Genomic DNA, 20906 nt, shown 5'->3' on the forward strand with positions numbered 1-20906 from the left:
TGCCCTCAAAATAAAAATAATTTAGATGTTTTTGTACCACATGAGTTTTTAATTTTCCCTTTATTTTTCCCTTAATAATTCCTTAAAAGCTTGTTTCTCTTTCAATGTTTTCAGATCTGTATCTGTGTCCATGTGCATAGCCATATCAATTTCTCTGTCTATAATCTAATTATTTTTGTGATTGCTCAAGCATCTTATTTTTCCAGGGCTCCTATAACACATAACTCAGAGTAGTTTAAACAAAAAAGAAAAAAATTATTGCCTCACAGTTTAGTAGGTTAGAAGTCCAAAATCAAGATAGTAGCAGAATCATGTGTTCTCTGAAGTTAAGTATTCTGGTGGTGGCTTGCCAACAAGCCATAATCAATCTCTATTGCTGTGACATGGTATCTGTCTCTTTCTGCCTCCTACTCCTGACTTTGTCCAAATACCCTCTGCTCATAAGGACTCCAGTCATATTTATTAAGGCTCACTCTGATTCAGTTTGGCCTCACCTTACTAATAAGATCTTTGAAGATCCTATTTACAAAGTTCCCATCCATAGGACTAGGTGTTAGGACTTGAACATTTCTTTGTAGGGTCACAATTCAATCCATACCACCAAATGAGAGTTGATATGAATAATCTGGCTTGCCTTTTCTGAAGATAAAATGTCAGCATATAACATTTTATAGGAAAGTAAGAAAAGCTAATGTTACTTGTTTTTTCCATTATAACTAAATGTTTCTAGTTCTACTAGTTTTGGTGGCTTTTATTTGCCATCAGTTAATTATAAATATTTATCAGTGCTGTGGCATTTTCAGAAAACTTTCATTCTTCACACTGCTACTCTTATCCTAGACCCATGGCTTTCCCAGAACTTCTACAACATGTAGGGAATTTTGGAAGATTTCAAATTATACTCAGCGTTTTGACTTTATTAGTAGTTATCCTTACAAGCACTCATAACTTCCTGGAAATCTTTTCTGCGGCCATTCCTGCACACCGTTGCTACATCCATCTCCTTGACAACACCACATCTGAAACAAAGGATACCATGAACCTAACAGTTGAAGACCTCTTGAGGATCTCCATTCCAATGGGCCCAAATCAAAGACAGGAACAATGTCGTCGGTTCCGTCAGATCCAATGGCAACTCTTAGAACACAATGAGTTGGCCACAAATACCACTGAGCTGGAAACAGAACCATGTCTGGATGGTTGGACCTATGACCAAAGCATCTTCACCTCTACTATTGTAACACAGGTATGACTTAATGTAAACAACTATACATCAGTAATTTTCTATTCATAAAATTCTATATTAAATTTGTTTGAGGTTTATTTAGATTTAAGGTTCATCACCAAGAAGGCCACCAAAAAAGAAAAAGAAGAAAAAGTAAAGGGAAATCACCATTGATGAGCAATTACCACCTGGAGTCTGTACTAGTTTCTTAGTTTATCTTAGAGTGGTAAGAGTCTTCCTAAGAGGCAGACAAACCAGTGTTCTGAATCCCAATTTGACAATTACCTACATGTGGCATTAAGTATTTATGAAGAAAATAGTACCAGTAAGAGACGTTGAATTTTTAAATGAAATAAATATGCAAAAGTCTCTTAAATTACTAGTTGACATTAAAAGCTCAATATAAAGAAAACAACTTTTAGTGAGTTTTTACATTAATCCTTTGTGTTAATGAGATGGTTTTTCTCATTTTTTAAATAGGCAAATGAACTCAGGCAGTCAACATAAACTATCCCTTTCCTCAGAAATGGTAAATGGTAGACTACAATCTTCACCAATTATGTCAAACTTGGTATAACATACATATCCAGAGGTATACTACACATAATTTTTTGTCTGGTAGAAAACAGAATATTCTAAGTATTCTTATGAAAATTAAGAAAAGTTATACAATTTTCACTTCTCTGAACAGGTCATCATATGATATCAAAGACCGTTTACCCTGTGTACTATTGTTTGCCCTTGTTTCAGTTGTCAATTTTTTGTTAAAAAATCCATTGCCAAAATTAAATTTAACCTACTAGTGTTATTGTGAGACTACCTGGGAAGTTTTGTTGATTTAATGCAGTTTCACTTGACAAATTGCTTTTTCTTGTAATTTTCCTTCCCTTTTCCATTTGTTATTTCTTTGTTCAAACATTCAGAAACCTACTATTAAAATAAATCTAAACTATATCAGAATATAAAATTGCCTATTATAAATATCCATTTGGATGCCTCAAAACTTCTTTCTCAATATAATTTGCTATTCAATATAATTTGCTACTCAATGCTGTATATCTCAAAGATGGAAATCTTATACACTGCTTGTTCAAATCACAAATCTGGAGGTCACAAATAATTTTCTCTTTCCTTCCTGTATTTATCTAATTTTCTGCCAAGTCTTATCTACTAGAAATAAATGTCTATACTGATATTTCAATTTCCATTGCTATGAAATCCGTTAAGCCAAAACCAACTATCGCTTTTATTATTAAATAGTCTCCTAATTCTCCTACTGCCCATCTGTAGTCCCCTCCTCTCCATTTGTTCCCTCCTATGATACATTTTGTACACGACAGAGAATGTATTTTCCTTAAAAAGAAATCTAGTCATTGTTTAGTCCTTACATTTCAACTGCTTCTCATTGTCTTAGTTCATTGTCAGTATTTCAGTGAATGAATTGAATGATTGGAAATCTAAGATCTGTTTTAATGTCATTCCATTCATTTTAGGGTTCCTTTATCTCCAGATAGTCTCCAAGTGATTTCCTTACGACTTACATGAAAAGAATTAAATTCGACAAGGTTAAATCTTTCCTGGTTGAAGAGCTACACATAATATGTTCATCCTCCCTCCCATTCTTTACTTTCCTTTTACAAAGTCACTGGGTTTCAGATTAATTAGTCTTTTCACAAAAATATCCCTGGGCCCTTCAGACTATTTTAGTCCCCCAGTAGTATATCACTTTCTGTATTCCTAGCTCTCATAATCTCCGAAGTATTTGTTCCATATATCTTTACCCCCTCCCTTGCCATTTCTCAGCTAAAGAAATGAGAAGATATTGGTGATGAATATATCACAAGTGCCTAGCACAGTACTTGGAAAATAATGAAAACTCAGTAAAGTTAAAGTACCTTGCACCTTCTAAACATTTTTTCAGTCATACGTCACTCTTATAAAATGAGCATTTTTACCTCCTACGAATTTTACAACTTGCAGTCCAACTTTCAACTTTTTTGTAAACTTTCATCTATCCCATTTTTTTCTTTTCAGTGGGATTTAGTTTGTGATTCACAGTCACTCAAATCACTGTCACAGTCCATTTTCACAGCAGGATACACAATTGGAGCTCCTCTAAGTGGCTACACTGGAGACAGGTATTTCTCATATTTTGATTCAATACATGATCCAAAAAATACATATATTCTCTTTGAGATCACAGGCTTTGCTGCTGAAGGATAGGGACAAAAGAAGTTTTACTGAGAAAGTGGATATTTCTCTCTAGTTTTGGCCTGGATAGACTGCAGTGAGATTAAAGCTGCAACATTTGCAACCCGCCCTTTGCATTGCCTTTGCTTTCTCTGTGGTCAGAGAAAATGCTTTAGTGCCGGACACAGATATTTGGCATAAGATGCCATTACAACAGAAACACTGAATAACAAGGAAATGGGCAAGGCACCAATATCATCTGCTACAGTAAACCAGAGGACAGGAGAGTTACCTCGGGGCTTTAATATTGGCTAATAATTTGAAAAATAATGTTAAGGGTATAGCATATTACTATTAACAGTAAAAATATTAATGAATGTTTAGTGATCACTACACTGAAAGTTAAGCAGGAAAATAATGAGTTGGATAATATGAATAGAGCAAAATTTCATATAAAATCATGAGGTTTTGAAAGGATTTGAAATACAAGTTAATGAATTCAGAGAGTATCCTGTATAAAGCAGGGCATAATTGCATTATTGCTATTTTGTGAGGCAAGATAAAAATCTTAATTTTGAAAAATAATTCCTCAGGGATAAGAAAAGGAGCCTGGAAATGTGTACAACAATGTGGTGTCAATAGATTAACTGCTCAGTCAAACATTTTAAAAGTGAGCAGACCATGAACTGCTGCTAAATACCAAGGAAGACCTTGCTAAAGAGAATAAAAGTGAACTGATATGGAAAACATTCTAAAGGAAGGACGAGGGGCAAGAGGCTAATTTGGGGAGACAGAGAAAGAAAGCTTCTGGCATCCTGAAAAATGATTATTGTTTTAGAAGAGTTCAATAAATCATCACCAAAGGCTTATTATTCTCCAGAAATGGCTAGGTACTGAGATTTCTGATATGTAAAAAAAAAAAAAAAAAAAAAAACAACTTTTTTTGGAAGAGATGGCCATTTAGTAGAACATTTCCATTGAGTGGGATGACTGTAATAAGAAAGGTAAGAACAGAAAGCAGGGACACCATAAGGCAGAGCAGTAATCTCCCAAGCTGAGAGTTAGACAACAGCACATTCATACTACTCATAGAGTTGTACAATTGAATGTATTATTTTCTTTGTTTGGTTGTTTGTTTTACTTACACAACTGGTTTTCTCCTAGATTTGGCCGGAAGACTGTGTTGTTGGCTTTTTCCCTGTTCATGGCATTCCTGGGGACGTTTTCAGTTTTTGCCCAAACCTTCCCAGTTTACTGTACAATAAGATTCTTTATGTCATTATCATTGGGGACAATATACAACAATTCTGTTGTACTTCGTAAGTTTGTCACAGTTCTTCTCTTCCTTTACACAGTTATATCAAAGTCTTCAACTTACTTTTCTATGATTAGCTAATGAGACTTTACCTTTCAGTTTTGGAATGGCTTCCTACCAATGCCAGGCCCATGATCGCTACTGCATTCTCTCTGACTATAAGCAGTGGCCAAATATTACTCGCTGGACTGGCTTATGTCTTCCGGGACTGGCACATGCTACAGTTGTCCACTTCTGTGCCCTACTTCGTCTTCTTTCTGTTCCTGTGGTATGTATATTTTGTTTGTTTGCTTTTGTTTTCTATAAGAAGGCTGGACACAGTAAGTTTTAATAAACATGGGCTACTGTCCTCTGTGCACTTCCTTATTGAATATTTTTAAAGTGAAGAAACTGATTTAATGGATAATTTCGAAAGTTCAAGTAATGCACTAATTTTAAATATCAAAATAATTAATTTAATTAATTTAAAATAGAATTTAGCATGGGTTCTTTCAAACATACACACATATACTGCTGTAAAAGGAATAATTAATAAAGAATATTTTGTTATAGAAAAGGAAAAGTGGGCTTATTGAGGAATGAACGTAATCTGGAGAAACTGAAACTTTCAAAAGATTTTAAGAAACTTCATTAAGGACAAAATAGAGGGATCTTTACCATACAACACTGGTGGTAGTTTCTGAATTATGGAAATAAATGGGATGACAATTTATTTGGTATCAGTGACTTCATTTTCTCATGTTAAAATGTTTTTTGAATCAGAACTGGCATTTCCAAATGTAATAAGGAAGTGAATGAAAAGTAAAACATTAGTAGGGTAAGTGTTGAAGGAAGTGGATCACCTGAGTTTCTTCCAGAATCCCTTCCACATGGGAGAGGAGATAGGGTTCTAGAGGAGCTGTCCCCCACCTTAAATGGGATAAGAATTGTTCTGAGTTCTGGTCCAGTTTTGCTTTGGCCTCCTACTCCTCTTCAATGTCTCTGCCTCTCTTCATAAAGGTGGTTATCAGAGTCTGCTCGCTGGCTTATTGTATCTGGCAAGCTGGAAAAAGCATTAAAAGAAATGAAGAGAGTAGCTCATTTAAATGGAAGAAAAGATGTTGCAGAGAATCTGCACATTGAGGTAAGGGAAAAAAACCAATAGGTTAATATTTCTTCCTTACCAAAGAAAAAGCAATAATATTAATCACTTCCTCAATCAAAACATAAAATGCACAACAACCAAAAATATCAAAGAAAAATATGGACAGTGATATTGAGCTAGTTTTGCCATGTAATTGATTTTATCAGAAAAGAATGAAAAATGTCATGCCGATGCCACGGATACAGACTTGTTGATAGACTTTTGTATGTGGCAAGAAAAAAATCACATGATATAGATATTAAAAAAATGAAATTATAGAAGCTATTTAAAAGTTTAGTAAAGCTTTCTTGGAAATTAGATGATGAGACTGGTATTATTAGTCCCGATATCTCTCATCTCCTCTAGTTAGATTTCTTAGGACCTTTACACTTAAATGTCTTTTTATTCTATGATTGTGCCTTAAGAAGCCACATTAGAAAAATGCTGCCTACAGTACTGACTGGCAAAGATACTGAGAGGGAACGCTATAGAAGAAAAAGATCTGGTAATCATTTTGCCCATGGATTTATGACTAACTATGAATACAAGAGTTAACAGCCTGTAATAGCTGAGTAGTGTTAGTCCAATAAGCAATAGCCTATATTTCAATCTAACCCATAGTAAATACATCACAGGTACAGTATGACTTCAACAGGTAAGCCGCAGGCAATCTCCGCACCAAGTTTCCTGTTCTTGCTTTCACATCACAGTTGGGCTTAGCTTGGTTCAGTCATGTAAAGTTATTGCAGCTAGAAAAGTTTAAAGTCAGGAGAAGGTCAAGTTTTTCTCCCCACTTCTCTCACTGCTACTGATGTATAGCACTTGGTGGCTATTTAGGCAGAAAATAAATAGATTACAATGAAATCAATGATCTATGAACTAGGATTTGTCAGTATTCCTAATTCATAAATAGCCTTTGAGTATAAACACTGTGCCAGCCACTAAGTACAAAGTGATTATAGAGCAAACTGTGACTAACTCTACTCAAACACTTTTGTATACATGAGTCAATATAACACAACATGCTATAGTGAAAGTGCAAACAAGGAGCACCGTGAGTAAATAGGAAATGATTCGTTTTGACAAGGTAGGTCAGCAAGGAAAGTTATGGTGGTAGAATGTTTCATTTGTATTTCATTATTTAATCTTGTTTAGTCTTTTAATTTGCCATGTAAAGTGGGAGTAATATCAGTTATTGCCCTAGCTATCTCACAGGATTTGCACATGATTCAAATGAAATAAAAAGCTGAAAATACTATCTAATGTATAAAAAATCATAAAGAGTAATAACCACATTGCTTTAGCCAATAAATTACATTTATCTTGTTCTTGAGCAGGATCATGAAATGCTATGGGGGAGAAAATGAAATAATTCTGGGGAATTACAGGTTAATGAATACTTATTGAAAAGTTTTTTTTTCTTTTTCCACTGATATTTTCAATAATTATTTTCCCTTTGAAGGTTTTGAAATCTGAAATGAAAGATGAACTTGCTTTTTTAAAAAATAATTCAAAGAAAGTGAAGGCCATTGCCAATCCCACCATTCAGAAGATAATCTTTCTCCTGTGTTTCCTGAGGTTTGTCTTCTCTCTTTGTAATGTAACTTTTACAGCACCACGTTGAGTACATAGCTCATACAAGTTCAATAAACTTAAAGTTTTATTGGGGAGGTGAAGCAGAAACACATGTAGTTGAAAAAAATAAAATCTAGATGTTAATATTTCACATAATATTGATGACAAGATTATCAGGACATTTCAGGAAAGAAGACCAATTTGATTTACATTAGAACGCAATATAACCTAATGCCAGGTTTTGAGTCACAGAACTATATTAAACTTCTTACTTAAAACTCACTAGCTACATGGGAGAAGTGGGGGTGGGGTGGGGAGGGGGTGTATATGGGATCCTCTTATATTTTTTAAGGTAACATTTTGTATGATCTATGTATCTTTAAAACATTTTTAAAAATCTATTAAAAAAACTCACTAGCTATGTAGTATTGGATAAGTTTCTTACCCTCTTCAATGACAAAATTGTGATAATAATATATGCCTCAATATGTTGCTGTATAATTTAAATTTTAAATCTTCAAAAATATTTATTTGGCTCCCCTTGGTCAATTGCTCTTCAGGACACTATAAATCTATTGGTGCCCAACACAGGCAAAACCCATCTTCTCATGGAACATGATTTCTAAAAGGAGAAGACAGGTGTTCTAGTTTCCTTGTTGCCAAAACAAATACCATGCAACAGGTTGGCCTAAACAATGAGAATTTATTGACTCATCGTTCTGAGAGTAGAATAACAAAATCAAGGCATCATCAAGGTGATGCTTTCTCCCAGAAAACTGTGGCATTCTTGGGCTGGCTGTCAGTGATCCTTGGTCCTTTGCTTTCCTGCAATGCACATGGCAGCCTCTCCTGGGTTCTCTCTTCTCTTCTGGGTTCCATTGATGTCCAACTTCTGGCTGCTCCCTCCAGCTTTCCACATAAGATCTTCGGTAATAGATTAAGACCCATCCTGATTCGGCTGAGCCACAATCCATCTGAAGTAACCTCATCAAAAGGCCTTATTTACAATGAGGTCACACACAGAGGAATGGATTAAGTTTAAGAACATGTTTTTCAGGGATAAAAGAGCTCCGGCAGGTAAAAGAAAATACACACATATAACAAGCTGTGGCTAATACCAAGATGAAAAAGAAAGCCTGGCAAAACTATAGAAATACAAAATATATCTTTGGTTGTCAGGGATTTGAAGAGAAGATAGGCATAACTACGTGTAATATGGAAATTTTTTTAGGGTCATGAAATTACTCTGTGTGGTACTACAATTGTGGATAAATAATACTATGTAGCTTTCAAAGCCCATAGAAATATACATCACAAAGAGGGAATATTAATGTTTACACATTTTTTAAAAATCATCAGGGTATCTAGGATGGAATGCAGCCTATGACAAAATATTGTAACTGTATTGCAAATGTACAGAATGACCTCCTTGAAGAAGATAGGGGGAAAGGTGCTGACCTAAGTAATTTTGAAAATGAGAGGAAACTGTAAGGCTAAAGACTAAGGAATTGCACATAGGCATTGTACTCCCTTTGGTAAAGTTGTTCTCATGGGGGATAGCATAATAATTCTAAAACCACTGAACACGTATACTGGGATGGAACATATCAGCAAATGGATGATGGATGGTTGGAACCAGGCTTGTCATCATTGAAGAGGGAGGTAAGAGAAAGCCAAAAAGTTACAAATAGAATAAATCATATGATAATGGAATAGAGTCAGATATCAAATAAAAACTCATGTTTAGCTTAATATAGACACAGAGGGATGTATATTCTCCGGTTAGTATACACACATACATACCCTACTCTGTTGGCTGCGGAGGCCTAATCGACTCCACCTCAGTAGCCATGAGCACACCCAGTGTCTAGGTCTTGATTTTTAACATCATTCTCCAGTAAGAGGAACCAGGGCTCCTTGGAGTAATGACTGAGTCTAGGGTTGGAGCGGAGTCCAGAGAACCTTAAAGTGCTAAAAATATTGTTAGTGTTATATCACAGGAATACAGAACCAAATGGAAAAGTTTCCAATGACTAAAGCTGAGATAATTTGAGTAACAAAACAATTAAGAAATTATTGAATTATAACCCAAAGATAAAGTAAATATCCATGTATCTATGCTGATACAAATAGATGATTGAATAAATATATACATGGGGGAGAAAAGACAAACCTCCCAAACAGAAAAAAATTCAAATAATTTATGTCTTAATTATTTGCTTACGTGCTTAAAGAGGTAAACTTAATTCATTCAGCATGAGCTGCTCTTAGTTACTTGCTTCCAAAATGTAGAGTATGAAAAGAAGGGAATAAAACCAATTCTACAGTGAAGAACCCTGGCAAACACAACCTTGAGCCAGGTGATCAAGGTTATTATCATCAGTAATAAGTCAAAACACATATCCTTGATAAAAATGGCTAGTTTTCTCTGTGTTCTTCCTCACTAAGACCCACAATCCCAATCTACGCTTGAGAATACTCTCAGGCACAAATTGAGGCTCATTCTACAAATACCATAGAAAACTGTCAAGGCCATCAAAAACAAGGAAAAGCTGGGAAAATTGTCACAAGCAAGAGGTCATGAAGGATACATGACAATGTACTGTGATGTCCTGGATAGATTCCTGAAACAGAAGAAGTACATTAGGGAAAAATGAATAAAATCTGAATGAAATTGAGTTAATGATAATATGTCAATACTGGTTCAATATTTGTGACAAATGCACAATTGTAATGTCACGTGTTAACAATTGGTAAACAGGGCACAGGGTGTACAAGAAATCCCTATACTATCTTTGCAACTTTTCTGTAAATCTAAAAGAAAATGTTTAAGACAAGGAAGACTGGGAAAGGGATAAGGAGGAAAGAGACTGGGATGACATTATGTAAGATGGTCAAGAAATGCTTCTCAGGAAAGGCAGAAAACAGAGAGGACAAGCCATTAGGATATGTGTAGCACTATGATATATTGCTTTTTGTTTCAAGCTCTGAACCAGATTCTCTGCCTTGGACCTTCATTCTTTGCTTAATAACTATACAAAGTGAGAAAGATTCTTGACTTGTTCATCATTGTCCATAGTGGTCAATTGTTTTATTTATGTATATTTATACATGAGATGGGAAGCCTTTGAAGGGTCTAAGCAAAGGAGTGATTTTTTCTTAAATGTTTGGAGAATTGCTATGCCTGCTGCATAGAGAATCTAGGGTAATAGGGAGGGAGGAGGCATAGAGAACAATTAGGCAGGTGTTGCAATAGTCCACTGAAAGGATTAACATGGTAACAGTGGATATAGAGGCAGTATATGCACTTTGAATAGAGAGTAAATACATATCATACTAAATTTGCTTACTAACTGATTGTGGGTGTAAGAGAAAGAGAAGTTGGAAATGACTCCACATTTTGAGACTGAGCAACAGAGAAAGCAAAAGCTACTGAGATAATTAAGACTGGGAAAGAATCACTTATTAAGGATAGTTAGGACTGAGATGCCTTTAGCATACACACAAAATTAACAATTTATAATTTTACATTTATATAGGGGGCAGGTCTTCACTGCAAAGACACAGTTGAGCATCATAAGCCTATGGAAGATTTTTTTTTTAAGTGGGTTAATACCTGGCGATAGTGAAGTGCGATATTTGTTAATATAGTAAAAGACAATATATAATAACATTATTAATCAGAATTGATTGGATGGATATCACTTTCATTGATGCTATCATATTGAATCCACTCAATGGAGATCATAATATAGATACAACTGTGCAATCAGAATCAATGGAAAGAGAGCTAGTCACATAGCTGATAAGTCATAAAATCAAGACTGGACCTCAAGCAGTCCCAATCCCAAGCCAGAATATCCCAATACTATACTTTAATGATATTGTTATTATCACTATCATGAAAAAATTAGAACAGTCCTAGGCATTAGCTTCCAGTTTGCCCACTTTTCATGAACTCTTACTCTCAGAAGTGAAGACAGGGCTGAAGATAAATAGATATATCCACATTTGAGGGGAAAAAAACCAGCACTTTAGATATGGTATTTTAGTAGGTTAACATAAGGCAATAATCATGGCCTCAAATGAGTTCCTACAACATTCTGAGCATTTAATTATCAGTACATTAAATTACGCAAAGTAGATATATTTTAATTGGCTCAGTTTAACATGTTTATTTTTAAATATTTGTAATTTCTCCAAACAGAAATTTATTTTCAGGTGATTTCATTAATCTTGAGAAATAATGGGCACCAACTCAGCGGAGAACAAAATGTGAAAATTCTCAACAAAATACACAATTTTAATTTATTCATTGTATGTCTGCTTCAATTATTTCTATTCTTCTCTGTATTTTTGTCTTCATTTTGTGATCCTTATTACTTCTTGTAAAAGATACCAAAATATTAATTCTATGCCTTTCTTTTAGTCTAGGAATAAATATTTTATTTACATATTGCATTATCTGTATCATCCACATGTTGACATGAGGTGTTTTATTGTTTACATCAAAATGTTTTTTTATTTAAATTATTATTTCTTCTTTTGCACATGGTTAAAGGAGAATACATTTCTTAATTTCCACAAATAGAATGTTCTGGTTATGTTTTTACAGTTGATCTCTGGGTTGATTGCACTGTCATCAAAGAACATGCTCTGCATGGTTCCCGTCCCTTGAAATTAGCTGAGATATTCTTTTCAAGACATTCTTATGGCCATTATTTTAGACATCCACCATATACTTTAAATATTTTATTTTTTAATTACTAATTTTGATATGAATGTTACTTATATCAATATCTACACTGATAGCAGTTTTTTCACCATGGAAGAGTTTTCCAAAGTAAGAACATTTATTTAAAGCCATCATCACAGAAAAGGCTAAGATTTTTTTCCCAGCATAATGATATCAATGAAATACTTGCCAAGGATTAATCCACACATTGCTGGCCTTGTTAATTAAATCACTTATCCTTGAGGAAAACACCAAGTTTTTTTTTTTTTTTCCTGAGAAATAAGGAAACTGAGGAGCTTATGTACAGTGAAAAACACTGGTCTTCAAATAAATTAATTGATTCCTCCTCAGATAAAAATCACAATATGTGTACATTTAAGATACAAAACTACATAGAGACAGTCAGTGATCACCAAGTAAAGGAAGTTCCCAAGCCTCTATTTTCAAAAGTTAGAGAAAAAGCAACACCTTAGGCCACCTCTTGAAACTGATAGTCCTAGAGTTCATGGTTGACTTCAACAACAAAGAAGTTGTTTGGCACAAATATCTATCTCACTACCTCATTTAGGCATTGGACTTTTGTGGAAGAGGGATATATCATTGTATCTTTGCCATATGTTTTAAGTATCTATAATTGTCTTCTAAGTATGGTATAGCCATACTGAAAAAATATAATAAATATCCAAAATGTAGAAAATAATAAGTTTCTTTATAATGCTCTTTCATTTTCTAATCTCTTCCAGATTTTCGGCAATTTTCTTCGTCTATGGACTGATGTTTGATTTACAACATTTAGGAAGTGATATGTTTTTGTCACAGGCTCTCTTAGGAGTTGTTGACTTGCCAACCAAACTTCTTTCCTTCTTTGTAATGAAGTTCTTCAAACGCAGGCCTTCAATAGCTTTTGTTTTTTCCTTAGCTGGATTTCTCACCTTTATCAACATATTCATTCCCCAAGGTGAGAAAGCCAGTTTTGGGAAAGAAAGTTAGAGGGTATTTATAGTGTTAAATACAAATTTGTTAAATGATGTTTTATGTATTGATCAACTTCATGAACAGATAAGAACTTGATTGCAGCTTTGTGTCATGACCTAGGTATCTGAGCATCAAGGGCTAATAAAACAGTACATATATATATATATACACACATATACACACACATATATAATTTAATGGTACTGAAACAGAAAAATAAAACCTATGCTTATTTCCTTTCAAGAAACATTTATTCATTTTCTATAATATCACAAACTTTTTCATAGAATTGGTATACAGATTAAAAAGATGAATAAGGTAAGTGTTTTATCAAAATGGAGCTTACTTCATGAGAGACAAGTGCATAAACACAAAACCAGAGGTAACTAATTGACTGATACTAAAAGGAATCTTGCCCTGGCTTTTTTGGGGAATACAAACAGTATTCTTTTTTTCCTCCCAGTGGTATAATAGAGAGCTTCCTGATGAGAAAAAGAAGAAATATCAGAAAAAAGGAAAAAAAACACAAAAAAACCCAAAACCATTGAGTAGTCAGCTCCAAGGAGTGAGAGAGGAAAAAGACAAGGGTGAGCTCGAGTTTACAGCTTGGTGGATGATGAATGCTGATTCCATTCACTGAGATGGGAAGACAAAGGAAGAAGCAATCTTGGTGTATAGAAAATGAGTTCAGTTTTGGGCATGTTGAATTCAAGATATCTTTTTGTTAGGGTGGTTATACCATTTATCATCCAGACTGGGACACTTCTGAGAGTGGAAGGGAAATGCAGTGAATAATTATGGCAGTTCAAAGGAAATTGGAACTCACCTGGTCAAATGGTCTGTACAAAGCATCAGAGAAGACTATTACGTAGTCAGTTACAAGAAGCAGAGTCTAAACATCAGGGGTGAAGTAGGTATTTAAGTTCACAAATGGTTAAGAGATATAGATTGGTGTTTTCTGATGGTAGTAGAAAATATCAATAAAATCTTTATAAAAATTATGTAAAACTTAAGAGCAGGAGCCAAATTTAAGATGTGTGTGTGTGCATGTGTGTTTACATTGGAATGACTGTCTATAAGACTGGATAAAATTCACACATGTACACACCCACACACAAATACAATTTCTAAATGTTGAGGAAATTACCAATTGAGACAGAGACGTGAAGGTCCAAAGTCTTTACAATTCAAGAAATGATAAAAGCAAGAGCACAAATATAGAAGTTGTTGTTGAGGATTAAGGATAATAATGAAGGAAAATATTTCCTTGATTTTTCTGGATAAATAAAAATTTGAATGCATATTCTCAGGTAAGGGAGGTGGGTGTGGCTTTCTGAGAGTATAGCAAGTTTGAATTTTAACAGAGAAAAATCATACTGGACGGCTCAGGCTTTAAGAAGAAACTGAAATACTCTGGCCATAATACAATGATTTATACAAAGAGAAGATCTCTAAGTTTATGAGTCCCCAGTTATACTGTTTTCTGGAGAACCCTCAGTACAACAGATTTTTTTCAGAGTTAGTATGAGTAAATAATCTTCTCAATGGTTTGAGAACATGTGTACATTTTCAGTAAGTATAGGAATTACTTACCCCTGCCCCCAATTATCTTTGCAAATGCTTGTGAAACTGAAGGATTCTTTTAAAATACTGTAGTTTTAAACCCAACTGAGACTATTTCACATTCATCTGAGGTTTCTAGGAGAGCATTCCTAGATGCTTTGAAGCACGTGGAAAAATGCTCATATCTCTTACATGTGTCCATGGGCAGAGAGAGAATTTTCATTTCTTTGAATATTAGGGCTACAATTGCATTTAAATTACCTGCAGAATTCATTAGCTGTTCCTGTAGCAGATGATCTGGTAGAGATATTAGTAGAGAATTTTAAAATGGCTTTGAATGGAGACAGTAGGAAGATAATAATGGGAAATAAACTCTTCCTAAAAATGTCAGAAGTGGGAATTAAAATAACTTCATAATTGTTATAGATGCTAAATAAGAATATATATATATATATATATATATACCACAAAGGAGTAATAAGTAAAATTGTAAACCAGACAATGTACCAGCTAAGCTATAGAGAGACCAAGGCAAGCAGGAAAGCATGTTTCTTTCTCCTTCTCCACGTTCTTCTATAATCAGCAGTAGCACCATCAGTTTTGCAATTCTATACCAAATAAAACAACCCTATGTACTGGTGCAGGTTTTTTAACACTGATTTGGAGTATCAGACATCTAGTAGGATGTCAATAAAAAGTATTTCTTATAAATACTGTGTATAGTCAGAAAAAAAGGACTCATTAAAAATAATCTAAAATACCAATGCTTCGTGGTCCTAGGTAATTTATGGGCTTCATACTGACCCAGGGGTGCTAATGACTTTCATTTACTTTCACAGACATTCCTTTTATGCGTCTTGGAATAGCTATGATGGGAAAAGGATCCATGGCGATGTACTTCAGCATTAGTGTAACCTACAACCATGAATTCACACCCACAGCGATAAGGTAAGGCACGGAGCGCCCCCCTACTGAGACCTCAACTGAGTGTTTCCTGGAATTTGTTGGAGTTTTATAGAAGTCTAAATGAAGTTTCTAGCAAATAGTTTCAAATAATTACCAGAACAGCTTTTCAAAAAGCATTTGACAATATTTTTATTTACCCATACCCGATTTTCTCAAATTGCTCATATTTGCACAACTAACCACAAACAATTCTCTTCAGGAAGTTTGCACTTATTCTCTCACACCCACCACAAGCACATTCATCAACCTTTTTCTAGGCTCTTGTTTCTTGAGATTTTTATTTTACTCACTAGATGTTCTCAACCCTGCCCTGCCTTTTGCCCACCTATCTAGGCTGGTGCATCCATGCCTTAGTCCCGTAGGTCCAATATACCCTATTTTTATCTTTTTACCTCGGAATTTAAATCCTATCATAATTTTAACTGAATCATTACTAGAAAATTACATCTCGTCATCTTTAACCTATAAGTCATGAAAACATAGTTTTACAAATACCTCATAATTCAAGGTAATTAAAGTCTTACAGGATTTCAGACCCAATGTTAATCGAAAGCGCCATGTGAAAAGTCTGCCCATTTTTTATGTTGGAGGCACAGATAATCTTTTTAATGTTTAAAAGGAATATACTAAATATTTCATGGGATTTCTACAAAACTCATGATACTCTCTCCAAAATTGAGTATGTTCTCATAAGTGAAGGCATGATTTTCTTTTGATATGACAAATATTAGAGGATGGTAGCATTTCAAAATCATTGAAAGCAGTGACCCAAACATATTTTTCTATATGGGCAATGGGCATACAATAAATGTTGCATAATGAAATAATATAAAGCAATGCATATGGCCTCCAAAAGCATATAATTTTGTAATTAAAACAAATGTCAACTGAAAATAAAGAAAAAGAAATAAGAGGAGGAGGAGGAAGAAGGGGGAAGAGGGGTAGCAAAAGGAGAAGGAAAAAAAGTGGATGACTGAAAGAGAATAATAAGCTGTCAGAAAGTTCTATGAGCTAGACACATATATAGACATTGCTAATACATCCATGAACTAAAAAGACACAGTATATTCCCTCATAGATATTTTTTAGTGTAATGATAATACAGACATAACGGACAATGACATAAATGAGTAAAGTTAGAAAAAACAAAGCAATCCCACCTTTCATATAGGTACTCTAAAAGAAAAAAAAGAGTGTTTTTCAAGGACCAACGAAAAGATGAATACAGAGGGGCAAAGGAGATTAGAGTGTACCTCATTCTTCTGTTTAAAAAGCATTTAAACCTTACTACAAAGGCCAGGAAGGGGCAAATATATGAAGTACCGGTGAGCTGAGAAAAAAAAGTTCTAACCAAAAGCCATGACATGGGACAATCTTAGCATTAACTAGGAACACAGGAGGCCAGTATGACTGGAATTTAACAAGCAAGGAGAAATAAGCACCATGAGCTAAAGTTGGCGACGTGCTAACCACCTTCATAAAGCATTTATTCGTCACAGTCAGCACAGAAGGAAGCCACAGACGCACTACGACACAGAGGCACTAACACAGTTGCAAACTATACCTAATATATCTTGATTTTCGTTTACAAGGCAGTATACTCTGTAAACAAAGAATTGAAGGAAGAAAGATGGCCTTGTATCGAGGTAATCAAAAGGTAATCACAGCTAGAAGTCACAAAGACCTCTAGGGCTCTAACCAAAGTTTTCTGATTCCCCAGGTCCACAATGCAGGGTCTTCTTGCATTTACTTCGGGTGTGGCGGCAACCCTTGGCTCTCTAGTATCAATCACCAGACAGTATTTTGAACCTCTGCCAATGATTCTGTATGGTACTTTCCCCATTGTGGCCTCCATCTGTGTTTACTTCCTACCAGAGACTATGAATCTTCCCCTTCCAGACACCATTGAGGAGGTAGAAAAAAGGTAAGAAGGAGGATGCTCTTTTCTGTTTCGTTTCCCCTTTGGAAAATTCATTTTTGCATTCATGTGCTGAAATGGAAAATAACCAATAACTTTCCCCTTTTTTTTCAACATAGTTGAAATCTCAGTATAATTGATCAGCATATAAATATTTAGTATTTGGTTAAATACATTATAAAATATGTATATTGATGCATATTTTATATGTGGATGTTAAGAATAATTTCTAAAATTTATTTCATACTTTATAACACTGAAATTAAATTTGTATAAACTACATAAAAATAACTTAAGAAATATTAGAACATATCCAATAATAAAATATTTGTTATAATAATATGCTATCAATTCACCCAAATGTGTCTACATATTCAAGGCAATATAATCAAAATCCAAAGAGGAATACTCAGTAAAATTGGCAAAAGATTTCTAAAATCATCATGGAAAACTATAAGTGCAAGCGTGTTGAAAAAATTACAAATGAGAAAGATGTGTATAGGAAGGAGGAAGAACTTTCAATGTGACCATCTGTTCTGTAGAGGACAATATCCTCTAGCTTCTCAGGATTCCTTGCTATTCCACAAGTAGAAAGGTTAGTGGGATATGTGTCGCCTGCCCTTCTCAGGAAGGTATAATCTGGAATGACTTTATTTTAAATGAAGAGCAGAGAAGGGTTAGGGACAGAGGAAGGGCCTCAAAGTTCAGCAAATTAAATTTCACTCAGCCCCTTTATTTTTGGACATCTCTTATGCCCTTCTCTGCCACTAGATTACCCAAATGAAGGTTTTCTAGAAAATTACTTCTGTGTCTATAAGACGGGAAAGGGATAGTGGCTACATGGGATGGATAAGATATTCAGGAGACCAGTCTGCTCCTTTTAAGCCTTTTAATAATAACGTAGTTTTAATCCCAACCCCCGCCCCAAATTCTAAAGTATTAGAAATGGCCTGAGATACTAGAGTGCTTTGAGATGGCATTGCTCTCTGCAGGCAATTAGGAAGAGTTTTTCCCTCTCCACAAGCCTGTTGTGCTCATCTATATCTACTTTGCATCCTTAAAAAGTTGGATTACATACTTTAACTCAAAGATGCTCCATCAGATATGCATGAAACTTATAAATAGGAATAGATAAATGTCCATGTAATTTCCAACAAATTCTTAAGATTTCTATAAAACTAGTGTTAACTCATTATTACTGCTAGTAAAATTGTATCCCTTTCCTTTTACTACAGCAAGTCAAGGGAAGGTGTTAATAAATATAAAAATAACAATAAAAAAAAATAAATTCTACTATGTAGCAAATACTATTCCAATCATGGTGAATATCTAGTCTACATAATGGCTCTTTGTGATATACTATTATTATACACAATTTCAGGGAGAGGAAACTAAGGTACAGAGAGATTCAATAACTTGTACAAATTCAAATCAGAGCTAGGGATTTTACTCAGGAATTCCTGTAATTTTAACCCAGAGATTTTAGTATCTGTCTCTTCTGGCCATTGCAATTCTTTTGCTTCAGAAATAGGGTCTCAAGGGAGGAGTTTATGATGCCAATCTTGGATGCAGTTCAATAGCTGTGTGCCTCTGGGCAAGTTATATTTTTCAGTTTCTGGGTCCTCAATTCGAGAATAATTTGGCAAGATACCTCTATAAGATGTTGCAAGAAGATAATGCACGTGAAGCTGATTTATAGATGCATAATATAATATGCAAAAACTGTATTGTTATTTATTTGCCATTATATCCAACATTTATGGTAATTTTTGCCACTTTTTCCTTTCATTTCAGAGACAAAAATTACAGAAAAAAATGTACCAAAGAACAAATCAATAACCTCCTAGATACTACGGAATGCTAAGGTTTTCCTTGGACAGCTTCAATAAGATAAAGAAAAGAGCTTGTTCTCATTCTTCCCCTTAAGCACAAACATGAGACGTGTCCTTCTTATGTCATTTAATGACCCAATATGTATGTCTTGGAAGAACATTTGGAATTTCCTCAACTACATCACACATAGGGAAAAGCTCTGAACATACACTGGAAAGTACTGCTTCCAAGTTACAATCAATACCTTACTAAACACTAAACACTGAACACATTGTGAGGCTCCTCGAGGCCAGTTTCTTTCTCTGTGAAGTGGAATATTAAGATCTGCCCTTCATAGGGTTGTTAAGAACACAATGTGAATAATGTATCAAAAATGTATTTTTAAATATAAAAATAATATAATGTATCATGTCATTTTTAAGGAAAGAAACGTTTCTATCATCTAAATCTCTTTAGTTTTTGCTATGTCACTTGAGAGATATTATAGAGAAACCTCTACTGTTTCTTATCACATGGAGCAACTTTCTCAACCTGGTTATATTTTTCTGTCTACAAATCAAATTAATCACATTAAAGAACCCACTTACACCACAATTTATATATAAATAACTGTCTTGACACAGAGAAAAATACCAAGCAGAATATCCTTCCCCTCATTTTACATTCAATATATTTTTAGATGAAATAAAGTCTGGATACATTATGCAGCAAGTACTTGTGAATGTTGATATTCATAGAATATGCACTGAAATCTTCAACTCTCTTTGATCACAAATAATAACAAAATGCAGTCATTTTTTATTTTCTAGGTAAATATTTATTGTCACATGCTGAAGCTTGTTTATACAGAAATAAGTTAACAACATAGTAAATGAAGACTAACAGAAAGGCTAACACTATGAGTAAATATAAAAGAATGTTTAACCTTTTTAAAAATTCTTTGAAATATTATTAATTTATTAGAACCAAAATAATAGCAATTTGCTTTTATAACACATATAGAAGTAAATATGAGATGACAAAGAATAAAAACCCTGACATAACTAAAAAGATAAAATTACAATGATAGTTGGATATTTCATACTCCACTCTCTTTATATGATAAAACAAGGAGAAAAGAGTTAAAACTTTATAATCCCTACTGAACAACTAACTGTCATTTATAAAAATACTCCAACAATTGCACAATACATATTTTTCAAGTGCACATGAATATTCACAAATTTGGCCAAATCCTTGGACATAAAACAAGTTCCAATAGATTAAAAGAGCACAATAAAATTAAATTTTAAAAATGCTACTAGTAATTACAGAAACATATCTGGAAAGACCCCAAATATCTTTATATTGATGTAGAAATTTCTAAATATCCTGTGTGAGTGGATCACCAGAGATATTTTAAAATATATTGCACTGAATGTTAATACAAATAGAATATATCAAATTTGTGATATTTAGTTGAAGCAAACATAAAGGGAAATATATAGC

At 34.1% G+C, this 20906-nt stretch overlaps 1 protein-coding gene across 1 annotated transcript; it reads left to right on the plus strand.

The window, feature by feature from the left end:
* Positions 1-845: 845 nt before the first annotated feature.
* On the plus strand, positions 846-20122 carry LOC111759541 (solute carrier family 22 member 22-like). Its single transcript, XM_023583608.3, has 10 exons — positions 846-1246; positions 3260-3363; positions 4580-4734; positions 4830-4998; positions 5730-5853; positions 7316-7431; positions 12907-13121; positions 15541-15649; positions 17388-17591; positions 19380-20122. The coding sequence occupies exons 1-10, from the start codon at positions 1037-1039 to the stop codon at positions 19447-19449; spliced, it is 1476 nt and encodes a 491-aa protein (XP_023439376.3). The 5' UTR covers positions 846-1036; the 3' UTR covers positions 19450-20122.
* Positions 20123-20906: the final 784 nt, after the last annotated feature.

The sequence above is a fragment of the Dasypus novemcinctus genome, chromosome 14 (genome assembly GCF_030445035.2).
Source record: "Dasypus novemcinctus isolate mDasNov1 chromosome 14, mDasNov1.1.hap2, whole genome shotgun sequence".
In the NCBI taxonomy this organism is placed as follows: domain Eukaryota; kingdom Metazoa; phylum Chordata; class Mammalia; order Cingulata; family Dasypodidae; genus Dasypus; species Dasypus novemcinctus.

Excerpts from the sequence above, each read along its gene's own strand:
- LOC111759541 (XM_023583608.3), top strand. The coding sequence starts at position 1,037 with ATGAACCTAACAGTTGAAGACCTCTTGAGGATCTCCATTCCAATGGGC. Across the intron at positions 4,735-4,829 it reads CAACAATTCTGTTGTACTTC|TTTTGGAATGGCTTCCTACC; the intron begins GTAAGTTTGTCA and ends TTTACCTTTCAG. Across the intron at positions 4,999-5,729 it reads GTCTTCTTTCTGTTCCTGTG|GTGGTTATCAGAGTCTGCTC; the intron begins GTATGTATATTT and ends CTCTTCATAAAG.